This window comes from Hemiscyllium ocellatum, chromosome 25 (assembly GCF_020745735.1).
Source record: "Hemiscyllium ocellatum isolate sHemOce1 chromosome 25, sHemOce1.pat.X.cur, whole genome shotgun sequence".
NCBI lineage: Eukaryota > Metazoa > Chordata > Chondrichthyes > Orectolobiformes > Hemiscylliidae > Hemiscyllium > Hemiscyllium ocellatum.
Window position 1 is genome coordinate 36,608,809 of NC_083425.1, and position 23,445 is coordinate 36,632,253.

The 23,445-nt window shown below is 43.2% G+C and overlaps 1 protein-coding gene across 5 annotated transcripts in view; it reads right to left on the reverse strand.

The window, feature by feature from the left end:
- Positions 1-20,964, reverse strand: part of LOC132827829 (epsin-2-like) — a 95,478-nt gene extending 74,514 nt beyond the window's left edge. For 3 of the 5 annotated variants that reach the window (XM_060844570.1, XM_060844569.1, XM_060844572.1), the window contains exon 1: positions 20,738-20,964. In XM_060844570.1, coding sequence (XP_060700553.1) covers positions 20,738-20,915 — 178 coding nt within the window. In that variant the 5' untranslated portion in view covers positions 20,916-20,964. Of the gene's footprint in view, positions 1-8,328; positions 8,465-20,737 lie in introns of those variants that run through there. The other 2 variants (XM_060844571.1, XM_060844573.1) reach the window with 2 other exon arrangements.
- Between the last annotated feature and the right edge of the window lie 2,481 nt (positions 20,965-23,445).

A 23,445-nucleotide genomic window follows, 5' to 3' on the forward strand; every position in this document is an offset into this window, starting at 1 on the left:
TCCTGAATTAAAGGTTTGTTAGGACCATGGTTAGGAGAAATCTCCTATCAAACTGATATAATCCGACCACACAAAATCATGGCAGCAAATAACTGGTTAATAGGACAACGAGTTAATTATACATCATGCATTGATCAATCACAGCAGCCTATGTGTCTGCCTTACACCATGATTAAGTCTGTAACTGACAAGCGCAGACTGAATGAATTCATTCACAACTGGACCCACTGTTCAAGGTGTAGTCTGGCCATTGTCTTATACAGTTCCATTCATCTTGTGGAGGTGATCATCTCATGGGCTTTGCTCTTCTGCATTATTACATATAGAATCATGATTTTCTTTCAATTTTATTTGTAGCTACTTTAACAGTAACTATGTGCCTATCTAACCTACTCTCCTGAATTAACACAATAGACTTACTTATAATAAATTACATCTGCCACTTAATTGTGACCACAGGACAGGAGGACCCGGCTGGATCAGCATGAAAATTACTGTGGAGTCTGTAACTTTTAAGAAGAAATCAGAATTTCACAAAGACCAACTTAAGGGATCACATAAGAGTTCAAGTTTTACAACACTTACTACAACAAACAAACCAAAAGCAACATTAACTGAACACTTTTTCTGTAGGCAACATATACTTTAAACTAAACTATCGAATATAACTCTCTCCTGCAAACATATACAATGGCCAAAAATCTCCCACTTCATAGTTATACTTTACAGTGTCCCCCAAGTAGATTTTCAATTCTCCCAGACCTACTCCAAAGTGATTCTTAGCTCATGGGGATTTACTTTCATTCTCTTCCAGTCCCAGCCAGGTAACTTTTAACCCAAGGGTTCAGAGTTTGTGAGAAGATTTGTAGCTCGGGTGCTCGTTGTTATGGTTCTGTTCGCCAAGCTGGGAATTTGTGTTGCAGACGTTTCATCCCATCTAGGTAACATCTTCAGTGCTTGGGAGCCTCCTGTGAAGCGCTTCGTGATGTTTCCTCCGGCATTTATAGTGGTTTGTCTCAGCCACTTCCGGTTGTCAGTTGCTATCCGCTGTAGTGGCTGGTATATTGGGTCCAGGTCGATGTGTTTGTTGATAGAATCTGTGGATGAGTGGCATGCCTCTAGGAATTCCCTGGCTGTTCTATAATAGTAGTGTTGTCCCAGTCGAACTCATGTTGCTTGTCATCTGTGTGCGTGGCTACTAAGGCAATAGACAATAGACAATAGGTGCAGGAGTAGGCCATTCTGCCCTTTGAGCCTGCACCACCATTCAATATGATCATGGCTGATCATCCTTAATCAGTATCCTGTTCCTGCCTTATCTCCATAACCCTTGATTCCACTATCCTTGAGAGCTCTATCCAACTCCTGGTGAGACTACTACAACCATTAGGACTCATAACAGCACACAAATCAACAGCTACTCTCAGACAACAACTCACCAGGATAAAGGACCGATACCCAGCATGAGCAAAACCAACGTAGTGTACAAAATCCCATTCAAGGACTGCACAAAACACTACATAGGACAAACAGGAAGACAGCTAATAATCCCCATCCATGAACACCAACTAGCCACGAAATAACCTGACCAGCTATCCTTAGTAGCCACACACGCAGATGACAAGCAATATGAGTTTAACTGGGACAACACTACTAGACAAGGGACGCAACACAAATTCCCAGCTCGGCGAACAGAACCACAACCAAGGGTTCAGAGTTTATCCTGAAGTTATTCAAAATAGACAAACCTTTTCACTTCATTCTTCACAAAGCTTTTTGATTCAAATGCAAGTTCCCACCTGCATCCCTGAACAGTGAAATACAGAGATTTGCCATGTTTAGCTATTCTCTCTCTCAGGATCCTTGCAGACTGTACATGTCTGTCAAAGTGAGAGAGATCTTTTAGAAGAACTTAGAATTTTTATCCTACAGAAGTTTCTTATGCATCCTTCCCTTCTCATGATAATGTAAATCTATATTATACACAGGTAGAAATGTAGATTGGCTATCCTTTAGGATTCTGACTTCATTCAACCTTCAAACCAAATAAACAGTCAAATCCTAATTTTCCATGTGATCTGATACTCGTAACACTGCCTCTTTGGAGATTAAAAGTCTATCCACATTCAGACTCAATGCTTTTGCGATTGGCTACAAGAATAAATACCTTGAGGCTTCTTCTCAATAGAACAATCTGTACTTCCTGTGCCCCCCACCACTTTTAATCCTTAACAATCGAACCAGGTACAGAAACAGAACTGTTCTCATAAAAGATCACTGGACTCGAAACGTTAATTCTGTTTTTTCTCTCTGCGGATGCTGCCAGATCTGCTGGGTTTATCCAGCACATTCTGTTTTTGTTCAGATTTCCAGCAGCCACAATTTAATATGAATCTATTTCAGTGATAAAGGAGTGAAATTGTGTGCGCAAGGTTCTGAAGTGGAACTTGAACTTAAACTTCTGACTGGGAGAACAGAGTGTGCACACAACAGGGGAAGCAAACTAAACAGAAATAGAAACAAAATAACTCATTGTAAGGATGGGAGCCACAGCACAAGAACGGTATAAGTGCAGGAGGAGGTCATTCAGCCCCCTCAAACCTTTTCTGTACCATAATTAGATAGTTGCTTAAAAATGTGTTGCTGGAAAAGCGCAGCAGGTCAGGCAGCATCAAAGGAACAGAAGAATCGACGTTTCGGGCATAAGCCCTTCTTCAGATAGTTGCTGATTTGTACCTTAACTCTGTTGATCTCAATTTGTTGCACAACCCTTTAAACCTTCTAAAATCAAAATCTTTTCTTTTCTCAGCTTCAAAGTTTGCAATTGCCGAAAAGTGTGCTGCTGGAAAAGCACAGCCGGTCAGGCAGCATCTGGGGAGCAGGAGAGTCCATGTTTCAGGCATAAGCCCTTCATCAGGAATGAGGAGGTGGTCTAAGAGGGCTAAGAGATAAATGGAGGTGATGGAGCTGGGGGAAGGTTACTGGGAATGTAATAGGTAGATGGATGTGGGGGGTGATGGTGATAGGTCAAAAAGGAAGGTGGAACATATAGTTGGGAAGGAAGATGGACAGGTAGGACAGTTCAAGAGGACAGTGCCAAGTCAGAAGTTTGGATCTGGGATAAGGTGGGGGGAGGGAAAAATGAAGAAACTGGTGAAATCGACATTGATCCCGTGTGGTTGGAGGGTCCAAAGGGGGAAGATGAGGCACTCTTCCTTCAGGTATCAAGTGGCTAGAGTTTGGCAGTGGATGAGGCCCAGGACTTGCATGTCCTTGGCGGAGTGGGAGGGGGAGTTACAGAGTTCAGCCACAGGGTGGTGGGGTTGTTTAATGCATGTGTGTCCCAGAGATATTCTTGGAGACATTCCACAAATTGGTATCCTGTCTCCCCAACATACAGACTACACCGAGAGCAATGGACACAGTAGGTGACATCTGTGGAAGTACAGGCAAATCTCTGTCAAGTGTGGAAGAATTCTTTGGGGCCTTGAATGGAGGTGAGGGGGGAGGTGTAGGCGCAGGTTTTGCTATTCCTGCGGTGGCAGGGGAAGGGCTGGAAGTGGAGCATGGGTTGTGGGGACCATGGCCTAACAAGGGAGTCATGGAGGAAATGGTCTCTGCGGAACGTGGTTAGTGATGGGAAGGGAAATATATCCCTGGTGGTGGGGTCTGTTTATAGGTGGCGGAAGTGGCAGAGGATGCAATTTGCAATTGCTCAACCTCAACAGATTTTTCAGAGAGAGAGAACTCCAGATTTCCACAACCCTCTTTTGTGAAGATGTGCTTCCTAACATTACCCTGAATGGTCTACCTCCAATCTTAAGGATAAGCCCCCTTGTTTTGGACACTCCCACCAGAGTATCATAGAATCCCTACAGTGTGGAAACAGGCCCTTCGGCCCAACCCTCCGAAGAGCAACCCACCCAGACCCATTCTCCTACCCTATTACTGTACTCTACATTTACCCCTGACTAATGCATCTAACCTACGTAGAACATAGAACAATACAGCACAGAACAGGCCCTTCGGCCCACGATGTTGTGCCGAACACTTGTCCTAGCTTAAGCACCTATCCCTGCACCTATCCAATTGCCGCTTAAAGGTCACCAATGATTCTGACTCTGCCACTCCCACAGGCAGCGCATTCCATGCCCCGACCACTCTCTGGGTAAAGAACCTACCCCTGACATCCCCCCTTTACCTTCCACTCTTCACCTAAATATATGTCCCCTTGTAACACTCTGTTGTACCCGGGGAAAAAGTCTCTGTCTATTCTATCTATTCCCCTGATCATCTTATAAACCTCTATCAAGTCACCCCTCATCCTTCTCCGTTCCAATGAGAAAAGGCCTAGCACTCTCAACCTATCCTCGTACGACCTATTCTCCATTCCAGGCAACATCCTGGTAAATCTCTTCTGCACCCTCTACAAAGCTTCCACATCTTTCCTAAAATGAGGTGACCAGAACTGCACATAGTACTCCAAATGTGGCCTTACCAAGGTCCTATACAGTTGCAACATCACCTCACGACTCTTGAATTCAATCCCTCTGCTAATGAACGCTAATACATCATAGGCCTTCCTACAAGCTCTATCCACCTGAGTGGCAACTTTCAAAGATCTATGAACATAGACCCCAAGATCCCTCTGCTCCTCCACCTTACTAAGAACCTTACGGTTAATCCTGTATTCCGCATTCTTATTTGTCCTTCCAAAATGGACAGCCTCACACTTGATAGGGTTGAACTCCATCTGCCACTCCTCAGCCCAGCTCCGCATCATATCTAAGTCCCTTTGCAGCCAACAACAGCCCTCCTCACTATCCACAACTCCACCAATCTTCGTATCGTCTGCAAATTTACTGACCCATCCTTCGACTCCCTCTTCCAAGTCATTAATAAAAATTACTAACAGCAGAGGACCCAGAAATGATCCCTGCGGAACTCCACTTGTAACTGGGCTCCAGGCTGAATATTTACCATTTACCACAACACTCTGACTTCGACCGGTTAGCCAGTTCTCTATCCAACTGGCCAAACTTCCCACTTTCCTATGCCTCCTGACTTTCCGCATAAGCCTACCATGGGGAACCTTATCAAATGCCTTACTAAAATCCATGTACACTACATCCACTGCTCTACCCTTATCCACATGCTTGGTCACCTCCTCAAAGAATTCAATAAGACTTGTAAGGCAAGACCTACCCCTCACAGATCCGTGCTGGCTGTCCCTAATCAAGCAGTGTCTTTCCAGATACTCATAAATCCTATCCCTCAGTACCCTTTCCATTACTTTGCCTACCACCGAAGTAAAACTAACTGGCCTGTAATTCCCGGGGTTATCCCTATTCACTTTTTTGAACAGGGGCACAACTGGGAGTTTTTGTTGCAAACGTTTCGGCCCCTTTCTAGGTGACATCCTCAGTGCTAGGGAGCCTCCTGTGAAGCGCTTCTGTGCTGATTCCTCCGGCATTTATAGTGGTTTGAATCTGCCGCTTCTGGTTGTCAACCGGAAGCGGCAGATTCAAACCACTATAAATGCCGGAGGAATCAGCACAGAAGCGCTTCACAGGAGGCTCCCAAGCACTGAGGATGTCACCTAGAGGGGGTCCGAAACATTTGCAACAAAAACTCCCAGCTCGGCGAACAGAACCACAACAACGAGCACCCGAGCTACAAATCTTCTCACAACTTTGAGGGGCACAACATTCAGCACTCTCCAGTTCCCTGGCACCACCCCCATTGACAGTGAAGACGAAAAGATCATTGCCAACGGTTCTGCAATTTCCTCTCTTACTTCCCACATAATCCTAGGATATATCCCGTCAGGCCCTGGGAATTGTCTACTCAAGTTTTTCAAAATGCCCAACACATCCCTGAACACTATGGACAATTTAGCATGGCCAATTTTTATCTTACCTGCACACCTCATGGTCCTGTGAAGAGTGGGAGGTAGGCTCACAAGTGAGGTTAGAGTCTCAATCAGAGAGTATGCAGTGATTTCAGACTGCTGTCCACTGTGGGGGAAGTAGACACTGCTCAGGTAGGTAGGTGATTGTGACAGCAACTCAACTTGAAGACCAGAGATGCTGATTAAAGAGGCCTGAAGCTAGCAGGACTATCTCCAGGGAAGGGAAACTCCTCCACAGGGCTATTGAGAGTCAGAACTGTGGCGTTTCATCCTTGTGGCCCCTCACTGAGCCGCACAACATCCTGTTCCCAATACGCTGCCAACCTCAGCATGCTGTGAGGGTCAGTTCAACTTTGTAATACTGTGGCCTTGATTCCCCACCTCTTTGGGAATGTCCCCTGGACTTGGGAATGTGTTCAAATAACCTGACTGTCCACAAACTCTCAGTGACTACCATCCTGCTAGTACTGCCATGTCTATCCTAATGTAAATGTTGAAGTGGCTCAGTTATTTATTTATTTATATATCTCAGGTGCTAAATGAACCTCCAAATATGTTTCTTTACTTACTTATAACATTTAGTTTAATTAATTCATCCACCTGGGTCTTTTCTTTTTCAAATTAATGGTTTGGTTTTTATCCAGGCTTTGTATGCATTATTTTAACTTATTTGTATAATTAACTGTAACTGGCTCTGAGCTGCTTCATTTTGGAAGGATGAATAAGGAGGCCAGAGCCCAGGAGAATCTAAATAGGATAGAGGACCAAATGGGATCTGAAAACACAGATGTACAAATCTCAAAATGCAGTGATGCAGATAAATGCAGCCAAACAAAATGGAAACTAAACGTTGAGGTTCATTTTAAAAGGTTAGTTTCAAGAAAAGTCAGTAGGTTATGTTAATCATGTATAGAACCTTGGTCAGGTCACACTCAGAGGATTGTGATTATATATAGAGGCCTGATTTTACATAATACTGCATACAACAATTTGATACAAACAGCCCCCATAGAGAAGGTGTAGTTCACAAGGATGTTTACCAGACCTGAGTGATTATATCCATGTGCAGCTCCTATCCTTCATTTACACTGGACAGAGGTGATGATAATTAGGAAAGAGTTAACTATGGTGGATGTCAAGAGTTTAATTTCTTAGCTTCGCATTTTTACTGAACCAGCAATAATCTCTCATTCTTTGCTGTTGTTTTTTTCAAATCCCAGCCCCTGAACAAAACTATATAAAACCCCTGGAGCGGATCTTTGTCATGGAATGTGCATTGTAAATATCACACTTCATTGCAACAAGTATTGAGGCATTTCAGAACATCAAACCTGAATTTTACTTGCTTCAATCCCTCACAGCTCACTACCATCCCCTTACAGTTCAAACTGTAAGGTTACAAACACTTATAAATAAAATATATTAATAAGAGAGAACTTTTTTAATATGCTCTTGGTAACCTACTATTACTTATATTTATTTGTGTATCAGTCCGTAAAAGTCTATTTTACAATCAATCAACTCAATTCACAATTTTTCCAAAACATAAGGGAGGTCTATTTAGAGTTAAGGAAGAAGGCAAAAGAGAAGTGTGGGCATATGAGAGGGAGTTGTTAATAGAAAGGGAGGGTGTAATGTAATAATTGAGGGGTGGAGGTAGATATGGGCTGCAGGTTCGCACATTCATCTTGAAAATACACTTGAATAAAAGCTAACCAACATTTGGGGACAAAGTGAAGGGTCACATTGAGGTTATGGTATTACACTAGTACCAATAGTTCTAGGTATGAGAACAGTACAGGACAGTACAGACCCTTCGGCCCTCGATGTTATACCAAGCTTTTGGATAGGCATGTTGATGATAGTAAAATGAAGGGTATGGTGGTTACTTTGATCTTATAGTTGGATAAAAGGGTAAGAACATAAAATAGATCATTTGGCCCATTGAGCCCAGCCAACAGTTCAAATTACTCTATGGTAAGCTGTGACAGTGCATGTAACAAATTTGTAATTTGTAGACCATCTGGTCTGCAAATCCACAATGGTCATGGATCCTTTACCTGGTTCACTGATGTCCGTCAGGGAAGGGAATCTACTCAATTTACCTGATCCTGCCTACATGTGATTCCAATCTCACTCTGTGCTGTCCATGTGAATTACAGCCACAAAATAAATAAAGAAAACATCAGGATGAGGATTCTATGGGTGAGTTTTACTTGCTTCAATCCCTCACAGCTCACTACCATCCCCTAATGCCATCCCTCATCCCCATCCCCTATTGCCATTCAGTAAGATGTTCAGCTCCCTAGCTGGACATTCAGGATATGTCACTCCTTGGCAATGTAATCTTATTGCACCCAACAAGACACATCACTCCAGTTTGACTGTCAGCCTTGGCTCAGTGTTAACACTCTCACCTGGGTCAGAATATTGTGGGTTCAAGCCCTGTTTCAGGATTTGAGCACCAAACTGAGGTGGGCTTTCTAATCCAGTATTGAAGAATTCCACACTGTCAGAAATGCTGCCCGTCAGATGAGATGCTCAAGCAAGGCCATGTGTGCTCCCTCTGTTGGATGTAGCAAATCAAAAAGGGCAAAGGCAGCTACTGGGAGTCAGGCTGCAGGTCAGCTTTATCTGAGGATAAAACAGGAGAGTTAATAGCTTACTCATTTTCCTATTCCCCGTGGCACCATTCAAGCAGAGTAACCGAGTTGTCTATAGTGTCTTGTCTAATATCTAACCCTCAACCAACATCATAGAAACATGTGATTGGTCTTTATCATATTGTTGCTTGAGGGAGTTTGCTGCGTACAAATTAGTTGCTGCATTTCCTACATCAGGGACTGAAGCATTTTGGGAGGTCCTGCCATGCTGAACGATACAATATAAATTCTAGAGTTTATGTCAAGAGAGTGAGGATTATTGCAGAAAATAGTTATCACTCAGAGAGCCACAACTAGCTATGGTTCCAACTCATTTGTGTCACAATAATGGACTGGCTGCTCAGAAAGGTTTCTATTCTCAGAAGTCACTCACCACAAAATGCAATTAAATTATCCAATAATAGCAAATAGTCACGCAAAGCCAATTTACAGAAATTAACTTCAATGAATGCCAAACTGTGCAGCTTCCATTGGATCTCAGTGAGTCGGTGACAATCCAGAGCAGATACAGCACAAGTTCAATTGTCAGTAATTAACAGCAGGAGTATACCTTCTAATGGCAACTATGCCACAGATTACAATGAAGATGAAGATGTGAATGCAAATCTATATCTCCCCCCCCCATCTCAGCAGTGCTGTGTCCTGGACATCGTAAGGATGTGAAAGGTGCTGCATAAATACTAGCTCTTTCATTTACTCAGCTGTTCTTCCACCAGCATGATAACACATCAGCACGAAGCAGCAGTGACCCTGTCAGAGCGGAATTTTCCAGTCGAATCAGAGCTGTGATGATTTCATGGACACCATATTACAACGTCACAAAATAATTCTGTGTTCCCAGTGTTAGTTTTACACAAATTCTCAGAAACGGAGATAAGTCAACAATCTAATCAGCAGTATGGCATCAGCAGATAGCCATACATTAAAATGCAAATATGTAAACGCATTAATTGGGAAAATAGATCAGAAAAAATAATTAGAACAGGTATAGGCTAGTAAACATAGCCTCCTCTCCTATGTCCCTTATCCCACTTAACCATCATCTCCCCATATCCCACAATGTCCATCTAATAACCTCCTCCATATGCCCCTCAATCCTATCCTGCTACCTCATCCCATATTCCTTGTAACCACCTACCCACTGACTCCCTCATTTCATCAACCTATCCACCTTCTGCTGGTTTTCTTCAATCTCTCTTCCCCCACATCCACCCACCCCCACCTCCCACCCCCACCCTCATTCCATGTCCCGTCACTTCTCGAGGACAGTTAAGAAGGGGTAATAACACTGGCCTTACCAGAGGTGCTCACTTGTCACGAATGTGAGAAGTTAATGAGTTTAGGAGGACAAAAGGGAAACATCTCATTCCTGTTTGTTATTAAATCTCTTAGGTACAAATTACAAGGAGCATAGTTAAAGTAGATAGGACGAATTAACTCCTCTTCAGACAGGGATCAATAACCAGAAGGCACAGTTTAAGGTAAAGGGCAGGAACTTTGGAGGGGATTTAAGGAAGAATGTTTCCACTCGGAAGGTGGTGGGCATCCTGAAAGAGTAATAGAGGCAGGAACCTTCTCAACATTTCAGAAATACTTAAATGATCACTTGAAGAGGCATGGCATACAAGGGTACAGGCCAAGAGCTGCAAAACACAGTAATGTAGATCAGCACTTGATGATCCATTACGTGGATGCAATGAGCCAATGGGCCTCTCGCTGTTGTGGAGGCCTAACTGATGACAAGAAGCATTACAGAAAGGGTCAATCATACAGTTTTTGATTTGAGTTATCAATGACTTTTGCATCTAGTGAATGGAAGATTAAATCAAAGCCAACACATCAGATGGGGATTAGAGCCGCAAGACAGGCTGAGAGAGTAAAAATATTTATCATGTAACAATCTTCCACCTATAGGCACGGGTAATTTTGTGTTCATCCAGATGAGGGGTGTCAATATTTGAAATTAGGATCATGGAATTTCAGAAACCCAGGCTTGGCAATTATTACTCTTGGAATAGGTATAGCATGTGCTAGACAGATCAAACCTTAGATATAGAATGGGGGAAGGATGGTTTAGGTCTGTCACTGCACAACACTCAGTTACAGGACTGTTGGGGAAAGGTCTGTGACAAAGAAACACTTAGTCAGAGTCATACAGCACGGAAACAGACCTTTCACTCAAACCAGTCTATGCCAAACATAATTCCAAACTAAACTAGCCCCACCTGCCTGTTGCTGGTCCATATCTTCCAAACCTTTTCTATTCATGTACTTATTCAAATGTCTTTTGAACATTGTAATTATACCCACACCCACCACTTCCTCAGGAAGTTCTTTCCACACACAAGCCATCTTCTGTGTAACAAATTTGTTCCTCGTGTCTTTTTTTAAATCTCTCTCCTCTCACCTAAAAACATGCCCCCTAATCTTCTCCCATCCTAGGGGGGAAAAAAACTACCATTAACTCTATGTTTACCCCTCATTATTTTGTATAAGGTCATCTCTCAATGTCTTAAGCTCCAGTGAAAAAAGTCCCAGCCTATCTAGCCTTTCTTTATAATGCAAACCTTCCATACCCAGCAACTTCCTGGTAAAACTCTTTCGAATCCTCTCCAGCCTAATAATATCCTTTCTCTAACTGAGCGACCAGAACTGGATACAGTACTCCAGAAGTGGCCTCACCAATGTCTTGTACGACCTCAACATGACTACTATACTCAAGGACCATAATGCTGAGCACAGGTCTGTCATTGCAGAACCCTAGGTTTCATCATTGGTGGCCCCAGTCTGTCACTGTATAACAATGGGGTACCATACGGTGAGTACATTTCCGTCATTGTATTCATGGTGGTGTACTGTACTGGTAGGTGCAGGTCTGTCACTGTAAAACATTGGGATGTAATATTGGTGGGAGTGCAGGTCTATCATTGTAAAACATTGGGATACAGTATTGGTGGGTGCAGGTCTGTCACTATATAACACTCCATATCCTTTGATATATAATACATCAAACATTAGTCTCAAAAGTGAAAATTTCAATGGCGAGCGGCAGTAAAATAAAGAACTGATTATTCTATTTCTATTAGAGTTTAATGAGGAGCAAATGTTGACCCAAACTGCCCCTTTTCAGCAAATACCATGCCATCATTTCCACTCTTACAGATGGGGCCTTGGTTCTGACCTGAAAGGTGACATTCACAGGGTTGCACTCATTGGCAATCATGCTGGACAATTTGCTGAGGCCTACATCGGGTCCTGAGGCAAAGTCAGACTGCTGCTCATTGAGCCCATGGCTGGCTCTGTCAATGGTGGCAGGAGCCAGTCAAGAGGATTAATAGATTTTCATACATATTGGCACAACCCACAGTCCTTTCAATCAAGGAATGAAAACCTAGGTTGGGGCTGGATGGCACAGTCAGGTGGAAATGTTTCCTGATTGTCTGCTGTTAACCAACTGATCAGCAAATACTTGTAGGTAATGGCTGAATGCCATCCGTGTTGCTTCCATGTTGTATCTGTGGATTTTTGCAGAAGTTACACCGATTACCAGCAGAGATCAGTTTTACACTGCAAGATTCTCAACGACTTAGAAGATATAAGAAATTGCATATCATGCCCCCTCCATTATATTGAGCTATTGTGGGCAGTGCTGTATGTACAATATAAATTACTCTCAGCCAACATGAGGATCTTATGGGAGGGACACAGCAGGAGCTCTCTAACTCTGTCTTGGAAATTTCAGGAAGCAGCCCACAATTTTCTGGGTAGGGGGAGGGGATGAATTCCTGATCTCTACCAGCCTCTGTGTGAGGAAGTGCTTCCTGATTTCAGTCCTGAACAGCCAAGCTTAAAATACATTTCCTGATGTAATAAAATCAAACACAGTATATGGCTAGAGTACGGCTAGGGTCTAACCAGTAAACTAATAGGATTTAATCAACTGAAATATCAGTGCTATTATATTCCACTTACAGACAGCAACCCCAAGAGTCAATGACCAGCTTATTGGAAGATGGACTGCAAAGTGCAGGTCTGGGACTTTTCCAAAGAAAAACTGTCAGAGTGACCCATTGAGATGATTCATTCCTCCATAACAATTAAGGCCTTTATGAACAATCCGTCATGCAAGAAAAGGAACCTTGTAATTGATGCATTACTTGAGGATGGATGCTATAGCAGCAGGCCATCAACAATTACATGCTTTACATGTAACCAACACTATTGTTACAATCAGCAAAGTACACCAAAAACAACAAAATCAGTAACAAATGCAGTTTATCACACTTACGCAAAAACCATTCAGCATTTCTTCTTATCTGTAAGGTATGTGGTGCCATGGGACTCTGGGCATACGGGCAGACAATCTGATTCCGAGCCCAGAATGAAACACAGGTAACCAATAAGGTGATACAACACAACAACACTGGCAATAAGGAAAGAGTTAACATTTCAATGAGTTTCAGAGACAACTAAGAGAAAGGCAAATTTCAGAAGATAATCAATGTTTTAAGGTTGTTAACTTCACACACCATGTCAATGATAAAAGGTGATCAGAAGCTTTTGCCACCATTAATAGCATTTGTCCTGAAAAGACAAGGTCAAACACACTAAAGCTAAAGTTGACATGAGTGCTCGTACCAACTTATAACCACAACCCATCCTAAAAGACAGGCTAGCATGGGAATCGATGCACTGGCCAGGGATGAATCAAGATATTCAATGACTCCAGAATGCATGTGAGGTATACCAAATATCTCAACATTGTAACACAGGAAGCTTTTGCACCCACACAATGTTTCACTTACTCCTTGGATGAAAGTAGCAAAAGACCTATTCATACCACACCAGAACATTACATCTTCAGATGGATTACTTCTCTCCATTTCCCATTGTTCAATGACTTATCCACACAATGAGTGCAACTGCTGTTGACTTGATGAATCCTATTTTCAGTTTATTCAGTGTCCCAATCTGATAATATCTGAGAATGTCTGAGAGGGGACCACAGTACACTGGCAAGCCATTTCAAGATTTGTATTAAGTGGGAGTGACTCAAATCACATCATGGCCCCACTGTCCATGCTCAAGTTTTCTAGCAGAATGCATGGAACCTCCTACTAAATCAACTGATGATTAAATGTCAAGCAACACATCAAGAATTTCCCATTGCATTGATGTATTTATGTGCAGAACCACTGAAGATGAGATTGCCATCCCCGCTCAACTTACACGGAGAAGACAAGTGTGAACTAGCTTGCCCAGGAAGCAACTGTCCAATCATTCTGAGGCAGGAGGTATTCTTCATCACAGATAGAGGAGAACTAAAGAGATACATAAGTGAGAAGGTACTCAATTACCGAAACCGTGCACTGGGCAGTGAATGTGAGTTAGAAATACAACACTTGGATACCAGCAAAGGTTTCTAAAATATGCAACCAGCTCAGATCATATTACTCAGCCAGTTCAGACCTATGTATGGATTATCAATCTTACATGAACATGTGAGTAACAATACTAAGACATGCAAGTTAATAATAAGGTAATTATATTAGGGAATTGCAACTACCTCAATATTAATTGGGATAATCAAAGCTCACAGGTGACAGATTTCTTGAAATATAAAATTAAATATAAAAATTGCCCAGGTATGTCCTAAACACAAAAAGCAGGACAAATCCAACCCGGCCAATTACCGCCCCATCAGTCTGCTCTTAATCATCAGTAAAGTGAAGGAAGGTGTCATCAACAGCGCTATCAAGCAACACCTACCCAGCAATAGCCTGCTCAGTGATGCCCAGTTTGGGTTCCACCAAGGCCACTCAGTTCCTGACCTCATTACAGTCTTGGTTCAAACATGGACAAAAGAGATGAATCCCAGAGGAGAGGTGAGGTGAGAGTGATAGCGCTTGACATCGAGCGAGTGTAGCATCAAGGAGCCCAAGCAAATCTGGAATCAATGGGTGTCAGAAGGAAAATACTCTGCTGTTTGGAGTCATACCTGGCACATAGGAAGATGGTTGCAGTTGTTTGAGGTCAGACATCTCCACCAGGATTTACATCTATTTGGAAAGGCAGGGACTGATAAGGGATAGCATGACTTTGTGTGGGAAATCATGTCTCACAAATTTGATTAAGTTTTTTTGAAGAAGTAACAAAGAGGACTGATGAAGGCACATCAGTAGATGTGATCTATATGGACTTCAGTAAGACGTTCGACGAAGTTCCTCATGGGAAACTGTTTAGCAAGATCAAATTTCATGGAATACAGGGAGAACAAGCTATTTGGATACAGAACTGGCTCGAAGGTAAAAGACAGAGGGTGGTGGTGAAGGGTTGCTTTTCAGACTGGAGGCCTATGTCCAGTGGAGTGCCACAAGGTTCGGTGTGGGGTCCTCTGCTTTTCGTCATTTACATAAATGATTTGGATGTGAGCATAAGAGGTATAGGTAGTAAGTTTGCAGATGACACCAAAGTTGGAGGTGCAGTGGACAATGAACAAGGTTACCTGTTAGTACAACCGGTTCTTGATCAGATGGGCCAATGAGCTGAGAAGTGGCAGATGGAGTTTAATTTAGATAAATGCGAGGTGCTGAATTTTGGAAAAGCAAATCAGAGCAGGACTTATACACTTAATAGTAAGGTGCTGTGGAATGTTGCTGAACAAAGATGTTGGAATGCAGGTTCATAGCTCCTTGAAAGTGGAACCGCAGGTAGATAGGATAGTGAAGAAGGCATTTGGTATGCTTTCACTTATTGGTTAGTGTATTGAGTACAGGAGTTGGGAGGTCATGTTGCAGATGTACAGGACATTGGTTAGGCCACTGTAGGAATATTGCGTGCAATTCTGGTCTCCTTCCTATTGGAAGGATGTTGCGAAACTTGAAAGCGTTCAGAAAAGATTTACAAGGATGCTGCCAGAATTGGAGGGTTTCAGCCTCCAAAGGGAGAGGCTGAATAGGGTGGGGCTGTTTTCCCTTGAGTGTCAGAAGCTGAGGGGTAACTTAAAAGAGATTTATAAAATCATGAGGAGCATGGATAAGATAAATAGACAAAGTCTTTTCCCTGGGGTGGGGGAGTTCAGAACCAGATTAGGTTAGGATATCTGGTCGGCATGGACGAGTTGGCCTGTTTCTGTGCTGTACATCTCTGTTATTCTATGACTCTGCAGGAGTTTGTCAGATTAGTGTCCTAAGCCCAAACATCTTCAGCTGCTTCATCAATGGCCTTCCCACTATCATAAGGTCAGCAGTGCAGATTTTGCTGTTGACTGCACTATGTTCAGCACCATTTACAACTCCTCAGATGTTCAAATGCAACAAGACCGGGACAATATTCAAGGGTTGGGCTGATAAGTGTTCGAGGCTACACAGTGGGAGTGACCACAAAATTAAGTGATTAGATTGTCTATTACTAGAGATGATCACTGTTTGGCATTTGTGTGGTGTGAATATTACTTGCCCCATGACGTTCAATGATTTTACCATCACTGAATCTCCCAAGATCTACACTCTGGGCCTTACCATTGATCAGAAACTCAAACAGACTTGCCACATGAACACAATGCAAGTCAGAGTTAGGAATATTGCAGCAGTTAACTCATCTCCTGACTCCCCAAAGCCTTTCCACAAGGCAAAATCCCACCATGGCAGATGGTAGAATTTGAATCTGGGGCAGCATGGTGGCTCAGTGGTTAGCACTGCTGCCTCACAACGCCAGAGACCTGGGTTCAATTCCCGCCTCAGGCAACTGTCTGTGTGGAGTTTGCACATTCTCCCCGTGTCTGTGTGGGTTTCCTCCGGGTGCTCCAATTTCTTCCCACAGTCCAAAAAATGTGCAGGTCAGGTGAATTGACCGTGCTAAATTGTCCATAGTGTTGGATGTAGGGGAATGGGTCTGGGTGGGTTGCTCTTCGGAGGGTTGGTGTGGGCTTGTTGGGCCGAAGGGCCTGTTTCCACACTGTAAATAATCTAATCTAAAGGAACTTGCTTGATTGACACCTCATCCAAAAGCATTCACTCCCTCCACCACCGTTGCTCAGTAACGTCAGTGTGTACTATCTACCAGATACACTTCATTTATTTGTCCAAAATTCTTAGACAAATATTCTAGAAGGACAACATGTGAACCCCACCATGTGCAAGTTCCCCTCCAAGCCACTAACCATCCCGATATTCTGGAAATATATATCCTGAAAATACATTAAGTTTCTTCACTGTCACTTGGTCAAAGTCCTAGTGTTCTCTCCATAAGGGCATTGTGGGTCTACCTACAGCAGATGGCACCTCACCACCACCACCATGAGAGAATAAATTTTTAAAATTTATAAAGGAGAGCTTTTAATGTGAACATATAGATGGTCCTATGAGGGATGGTGTGGTGCTGGATCCAATTGTTCAAGGTGACAGTGCAGAAGCAGAAGCTGTAGCATAATAGCAACTACAGCACCTTATGTTTTAAAAGAAAACGAACTGTGGATGCTGGAAATCAGAAACAAAAACGGAAAGAGTATGAAAACTTCAACAGATGTGGCAGCATCTGTGGAGAGACAGCAGAATTATTGTTTCAGGTCACTGGATCCAAAACATTAACTCTTTCTGTCCACACATCCTGCCATACCATGTTTTATGTTTGTTGTGGGAAAGAGGAAGATGGTCTGCAAAAAAAAGGAGCTAGATTGGGGTAAGGCGGATTTTATTAAAATTAGGCAGGATTTGGCAAAAACGGACTGGGAACAGTTCGTTGAGGGTAAATCTACAGCAGAACAGAGGGAGATGTTCTAAAAGGCACAGGGGAAGTATAGGCTCAATATGTTTCATTTAGGATGAAATGTAGGAGTACCAAGCCTAGACAACCCTTACCACCTTACCCCAATCTCGCTCCTTTTTTTGGCAGACCATCTTTCTCTTTCCCACAAAAGGGACCTGAGGGGCAACCTTTTCACACAGAGAGTAGTTTGTACATGGAATAAACAAAAGTTTAGAGGGATATGGGCCAAACACTGGCAAGTGGAATTAGTTACATTTGGGAAACTTGGTTGGCTTGGATGAGATGGACTGAAGGGTCTGTCTCCATGCTGTATGACTCTGATTCTCTATGGATTTCACCAAGGTCTTTGATGAAGCCCCATATGGGAAACTGATAAGGGTGATAAAAGCTCATAGGATCCATAGTAACTTGGCAAGTTGGATCCAAAATTGGCTTACTGACAGTACTCAGAGTGTTTGTGTGACTGGAGGCCAGTGTGTAGTGGTGTACCACAGAGATTAGTGCCGGGCCCCATATTGTTTATGATATTCATAAATAATGTAATTGAGAATATGCAGGCAATGATGCCATGATGCAAAGATTGACTGGGTGGTTGACAGTAAGAAGGAAGGTGTTAGGTTACAGGAGGATTTAAATGGATTGCTTAAATGGTCAGATCTGTGGCAGAAGGAATTTAACCCTGAGAAGGTGAGGTGATGGACTTTGGAAGAAGTAACAAGACACGGTAGTACTCAATGAATGGCAGAAGTTGGAAGTTCACAGGAATAGGAGCTTGGAGTGTTTATCCACATGTCCCTGAAGCCTGCAGGACAGGTTAGTATGTTAGTTAAGAATGCATATGGGATACTTGCATTTATCAGTTGTGGCATAGCAGGGAGGTCACGTTGGAGCTGTACAGCTGGATTACTGTGCACAGTTCTAGTCACCACACTATAGGCAGGATGTGATTGCAGTAAGGTGATGCAAAGGAGATTCACCAGGCTGTTGTCTGGGATGGAGCATTTCAGCAATGCAGAGAGGCTGGATAACCTCAGGTTGTTTTCTTTAGAGCAGTAAATGTTGAGGGAGGAACGTACTCGAGGGATATAAAACTATGAGGGGCATTGACAGGGTGAATGGAAAACAATTGTTCCCCTTAGACAAAGGGTCAATAAGCAGAGGGATAATTTTAAAGTGAAAGGAAGGAGTTTTAAAGAGAATTTGAGGAAAACATTTTTCACCCAGAGAGTGGTGGGTGCCTGGAATACACTGCTTGTGGCGGTATTTGATGCAAAAAACCTCACAACCTTTAAAAAGTTCTTGGATGACCAATTGAACCACCATAACAGTGTCATGGGCTAGTGCAGGAAAGTGGGACTGGTGTAGGTAATAGCATATTTTTAACAGTGCAGACTTGATGGGCCAAAGGGCCTCTTCTGTACTGTCGGATTTATGAATACTCAGGTGATAGCAATCAGCAGCAAGACAGTTACCAAACAAGTGTAGCAGATTTTTTTTGGAAAGAACGGCTGTTGCGTTATATCTTACAGTCAGCATGTCAGTTTGTCTTTGAAAGAAATGCCCATGAAAGCATCACTGTTTCACAACATGTGACTCGAGGGTACAAAGTGCTCATTTTCCATCTTATGTCAGATCACCTGAAGCACAACACTCTACATGCTGCTCTGAAGAAGGGCTCATGCCCGAAACGTCGATTCTCCTGCTCTTTGGATGCTGCCCGACCTGCTGCGCTTTTCCAGCAACACATTTTCAGCTCTGTCCATATACAGTAGATTAAAATTAGCCCAGATACCCATGTGTTTGTGGAATGTAATGCTTGTACGTAAATCATTTTTGTAACAAATGTCTATGGATTATCTACACTTAGTTCTTAAGCTCTGGGAAATATCATAAGCATTGGTGCATCAGGAAAACACTTTGTAGAGGCAACTTCACAACAAGATTAGTTAATTGCCAACTATCAACTCCAGCATGGAAGTTTCTGCCACTTTATGAATTAATGTGGTAAAAGTACAGATTCCAGCAGACACTTGAGGAATTCCCCTTGTGAAATCCTGCCAGAGTGTACTCAGTCATCTCTGTTTGATCTCCCCATAATCCCCAATTTCTAACAGATGTTACAGAGCTCTCTCCAATCCTATGATTTTTTTCTACCTTTGCAAATAATCTCATTAAAATTTGTTTTTAAATGTTGAAAACAAACATCAAGTTATGTTATAGGGAAGTTAAAATCCGTTGCCAGGGAATTGGCATATAGTAAATGATTATGTATCTGAATATTAACAACATATGGGTCAGGAGAAGAGAGATTGATTTTTTTTTACTGAACACTTCACAGTGATTCAGATCCATACAATCATATCCAGACAATAACTAGCAGATTACAAATCTTCAATCTCAGCTGTTCAGAAATTATTTTTCACCATTAATCCTAAGGAATATTTTAGGAAATCAAATAAAAGCAAATTTTTGCAGATGTTGGAAATCTGAAATAAAAACTGAAAATGCTGAGGAAATGCAAGAGGCCAGGTGGCATCTGCGGAGAGAGAACAGGGTGGACATTTCAAGACCAATCTCATTCTTCTTTGGAAAATGTGTTGTTTGCCCGAGAGCTGAGAAGGTTAAGGGGAGATTTAGTGACAACGTTCAGGATCATGAATTGTTTTGAGAGAGTAATTAAGGTCACATTATTTCCAACGGCCGCAGATTATAAAGTGTTTGACAAAAGACAAAAGTTGGGGGGGGGGAGGGGGAATGAGTATTTACTTAGTAAGTTATTGTGATCTGTAGAGTGCTGCCTAAAAGGGTAATAATGGAAAGCAGACTCCATGGTAACTTTCAGAATAGAATTGGATTAATACTCCAAGGAAAAAATATGGCAGGGCAATGGGAACATGCTGGGGAGACTAATTGGGTCGTCCATTCAAGACACTAACATAAAAACAAATGGACCAAGTGGTCCCCTATTATGCTCTGCCATTCTATGATTTTACACAGAATACAAGTTTCCCTAATTAGTTTGTCTCTCTCTCTCCTCACTCCTTCCTTCCCCCACGATCACTCCAGCTCTTCACTGCCCCTGTGCCCCTTCCTTGCCATTTCCCTTTCCCTGCCCCCCCTCCTTTCACTCCGTCCTCTCATCCTGAGCTACGTCTGCCATCTGAATAAAGCCGGGGTTAATCGCAGTGCTCGCCCCCATACACAGCCCCTCACCACCCACCTCAGCAGCAGCCGGCCGCGGTATAATAACCTTTGCCTGGGGAGGGGGGGACTGAACCCACCGCCACTGCATCAAGCAGCGACGCCGCTTGTCCCTGACCTTGGAGCTGGAGCCGCTGCTGCTGCTGAGTAACTGCAGGGTTCCCCGTCCTCTCGCTCCCAGCCGCCGTGCACTCACCTGATCTACCGGCGCTGGGCAGAGATGTGTACCGCCCCATGGGTGTCCTCCGCGGGGTTAGACTGCCCCTCACTCCACACTGCAATCCCTCTCTCGCTGATTCATTCCCAGCTCTGAGTGCGGTTTGTTTTTGGATTGGGGGGGGGTGTGAGTCGAGGGAAGACGCACTCGCGTCCATCTGATGCAGACGGTGCAGTCTCCTCCTCCAGTCCTGAATTACAGCCTTTCACAGAGAACCTTTGCCTTAGAGAGGGGGGAAACGTGAGTGAGTGTCAGAGAGAGGGTGAAGGAGCCTGGTGCAGGGAGTCAGACCCTCTGCTGCCTGCCTGCACTCAAATGCGAACAGAGAGTAAGGATTGTCCTGGATAACCAGGATAACTAGGGACAAGGACACTGCTGCTGGCACTAACAGAACATTCCATCAAAGACAAGGCAAGATGTGAGTCAGTTTTCCTGATAACCCCCTCACCCCGGCGCTGAGAGAAAGCTAAGTGCAATTTTCCAAAACACATTTTCACCATCCCAGGTCACAACCCTATGGCCGGTCAGCAAGGTCACTGCGAATTTACCGGACACTGACTTTCTGCCGATCCACGCTGCCGTTGAAAAACCTGATTGTTCAAAAAAAACCTGCCGTTCTTAGTCTTTCTCAGGTGAGAAAGGAGAAGTCAGACCTGGACAAATGACAGAGGAGTAGGCCATTCGGCCCCTCCAGCCTGCTGAGGTGGAAAGCCGCCCAGAGAGAGGAGGTCAGTGACAGTCCTGGAGTCAATGGCGTGATGTTCAAAAATGGGGCCATGGTCCAGGAGGAGGAAGTGCCTGGAGAGTTGACATTCGGCTCCGACCAGGTAGAAGTCACTTGGCCAGACAACAGCATCTCTTTCTTTAGGCCTGTTTTAGTTTGGGGATGACAGGAGAGCCCTTGGGGGAGTCCTAATTGCATGTCAATCCCAACCTCATTCCAGGAGTTTCTGATTTTCACCAGGGCCTTTTAAAGGTGTGGCTTCCTTTGTACAACCCACAGTTGTATTCCCAACATGGCCATCTCCATAACTGGACAGCAATACACCCTAAATCTCCACAATCTTCATTAAGTCAATCTAACTCTTCAAAGAGTCAAAGTTCACAGTAATGAAAATTCTAGTCTGGAGCCACTTTTTCAGGTGAAGCTAAGGATTTTCCTGCCTCCCACTAGTCACTTCACTTAGGACAATTCAGGCTGCAGTGTTGGACCTGAGAAACTGAAGCACAGAAGTTTAGAAGGAGGCCATATACAGTGAGAGAAGGGGGCAGAGGAATTATGATAACTAATGTCACACTAGCAATTGTTAATGAAAGGAGTGGGAGGTGGGAGAGAGAATACTTGAGGCAGTTGTAAGTGTAGGGTAATGTCTCCTTGCCAAAGAAAACGGCCACAAAGACGAAGATGACAGAAGAGCTCAACATTGGTACCAGTCACAAAATTCATTAAAGTAAAGGAGTAAAAAAAACTGAGTCCTTTGCTTAAGTCAGATCATTTAATGTCAGAGAAGGGAAAGAAGGTATTGTAAATCTAGCATGAGATGAGTTTAAAGGAAGGGATTTCCAAAAGAAGGGCTCAGGAAATGTAGATTCTCCTGCTCCTTGGATGCTACCTAACCTGCTGCGCTTTTCCAGCAACACATTTCAGCTCTGATCTCCAGCATCTGCAGTCCTCACTTTCTCCTAAAGGAAGGGATGGATCAGAGAGAAATTAACTAAGATCTGGGTCAGAGTCATAGAGTCATAGAGATGTACAGCATGAAAATGGGCCCTTCAGTCCAATCAGTCCATGCTGACCAGACATCCCAACCCAATCTAGTTCCACCTGCCAGTACCTGGCCCATATCCCTCCAAACCCTTCCTATTCATATTCCCATCCAAATGCCTTCTAAATGTTGCAATTGTATCAGCCTCCACCACTTCCTCTGGCAGCTCATTCCAGGCTGAAGAGCTTAAACATTAGACATAGAACATAGAAAACGATGTTGTGCTAAGATTTAATCCTAATGTAAAATATAGTATCTTAACCTACGCACTCTTCAACTCACTGCTATCTATGTGCATGTCCAGCAGTCACTTAAATGTCCCCAGGAACTCTGCTTCCACCACCACAGCTGGCAACACATTCATGCATTCACGACTCTCTGTGTAAAGAACCTACCTCTAAAGCCTCCTTTATACCTTCCTCCTAGTATCTTCAAACTATAACTTCTCGTACCAGTCAATCCTGCCCTAGGGAAAAGTCTCTAGCATTGCTCTATTATTAATGTTTTTTTCCTTTCTGATGAAAGGTCATGATCTGAAACTATTTCTCTTTGTACAGGTATACCAAACCTGCAGCGTATTTCCAGAGGTTTTTGACTTTATTTCAGAATTCCAGCTTCAGCTTTTGCTTTTCCCTATCATGTGAATACCATATTGTTAAATATCTGCTGCACTATCCTGTCACATACCTGTTTAACTACATTTTCTAAATAACTGGCAGAAAGAATGCGTGTTGGCAGAGGGCTTTGAAAAATGTTCTACATTTTTTAAAAATCAAACTCCTCTTATTAAACTCCTCTCAAACAGATGAGACTTGAACCCGGGTCTCTTAATCCAGGAGTAGAGATACTGTCACTGCACCACAAGAGCCCTTCACTGGGGTTTTGAAAATCTCACAATACTGATTAGGGTCAGGCTGTCAT